Source organism: Gossypium arboreum, chromosome 10, assembly GCF_025698485.1.
Source record: "Gossypium arboreum isolate Shixiya-1 chromosome 10, ASM2569848v2, whole genome shotgun sequence".
In the NCBI taxonomy this organism is placed as follows: domain Eukaryota; kingdom Viridiplantae; phylum Streptophyta; class Magnoliopsida; order Malvales; family Malvaceae; genus Gossypium; species Gossypium arboreum.
Window position 1 is genome coordinate 107,837,940 of NC_069079.1, and position 1,238 is coordinate 107,839,177.

Genomic DNA, 1,238 nt, shown 5'->3' on the forward strand with positions numbered 1-1,238 from the left:
CTTTCAGCTTCGTTGGAGCCATCCTATACGGAGTGATTGAGACAGGTGTCGTACCAGGAATCAATTCAATTTCAAACTCAACCTCTCTCATTGGAGGTAATCCAGGTAACTCCTCTAGAAACACATCCGTGAACTCGCAAACTACCGGTACTAATTCAATCCTCAACTTTGACTCTTGAGTATTCAACACAAAAGTTAAATAAGCCTCATACTTCTTTTTCAAATTTTTCTCAATAGTCAATGATGATATTACCATAGGCAGGCTTTCTGACTCATCTAGTCCAACTCGAAGAACAGCCCCATTTTCACATCTTAACTCAATTACTTTTCTTCCTCAGTCTACTACAACACCGTGGGAGGTCAGCCAATCCATCCCAAGAATTACATTGAATTCATTAAAAGGCAACAACATCAAGTTGGCTGGAAAATAATAGCCTCTAATCATCAAAGAACAATTTCTACATACTTGGTCTACTAACACATGCTTGCCTAACGGGTTAGACACTTTTATTACAAACTTAGTGGACTCTACTAACATATTCATACGAGGTATTAATTCCATACAAATGTAAAAGTAAGTAGATCCCGGGTCAATTAAAGCAACAATAGTTATATCATAGATAGAAAGGGTACCCTTGATCACGTTGAGAGACTCTGCCTCTTCTCGGGCACGTATAGCATTGGTCCTCACTGGCGCTCTACCTTCAGACCTCGTCGTGGTACCTCTTGGCGCGCCTCTACTACTAGTCCCATTCCTGGGGTTCTTTTGTGGGCTACTTCTCAAGGGAGCACTACTTGCTTTCATATCTTGTTTTCTTCCTCTCTCATCCATCTCAGGACAATTACGAATAAAGTGGTCAAGTGACCCACACTTGAAACAGCCCATCTCGTTTACTCGGTATTCGCCTAAGTGACATCTCCCACATTGCGGACACTCCTGCCGATTTGGCCAAGCACTACCAACACTAACGACCGAAGTAGCCTGGGCTTTAGATGCCATATTCTGTTGAATCTTGTTTCTTCTCGAATACCCCATTGAAACATTCGATCGGGTAGTAAATTATTTCAATCTCTTAGATGAGGACTGATGTGCTTTCCCCATCTGTCTTTTCTTCAAATCCTGTGACTCAGTGGCCGCTTTTCTCCTCTCTTTTATCAGCTCCTCTGCCTTGTACGCTCTCTCAATGAGTACCACAAATTCTCTTATTTCTAAGATGCCCACAAACACTCGGATATCC

The 1,238-nt window shown here is 42.1% G+C and overlaps 1 protein-coding gene across 1 annotated transcript; it reads right to left on the minus strand.

The window, feature by feature from the left end:
• Positions 1-334: 334 nt before the first annotated feature.
• On the minus strand, positions 335-1,000 carry LOC108487868 (uncharacterized). Its single transcript, XM_017792208.1, has 2 exons — positions 565-1,000; positions 335-420 (listed from the first exon to the last, which is right to left on the minus strand). The coding sequence occupies exons 1-2, from the start codon at positions 998-1,000 to the stop codon at positions 335-337; spliced, it is 522 nt and encodes a 173-aa protein (XP_017647697.1).
• Between the last annotated feature and the right edge of the window lie 238 nt (positions 1,001-1,238).

Excerpts from the sequence above, each read along its gene's own strand:
- LOC108487868 (XM_017792208.1), bottom strand. The coding sequence starts at position 1,000 with ATGGCATCTAAAGCCCAGGCTACTTCGGTCGTTAGTGTTGGTAGTGCT. Across the intron at positions 421-564 it reads ATCTACTTACTTTTACATTT|CCAACTTGATGTTGTTGCCT; the intron begins GTATGGAATTAA and ends ATTATTTTCCAG.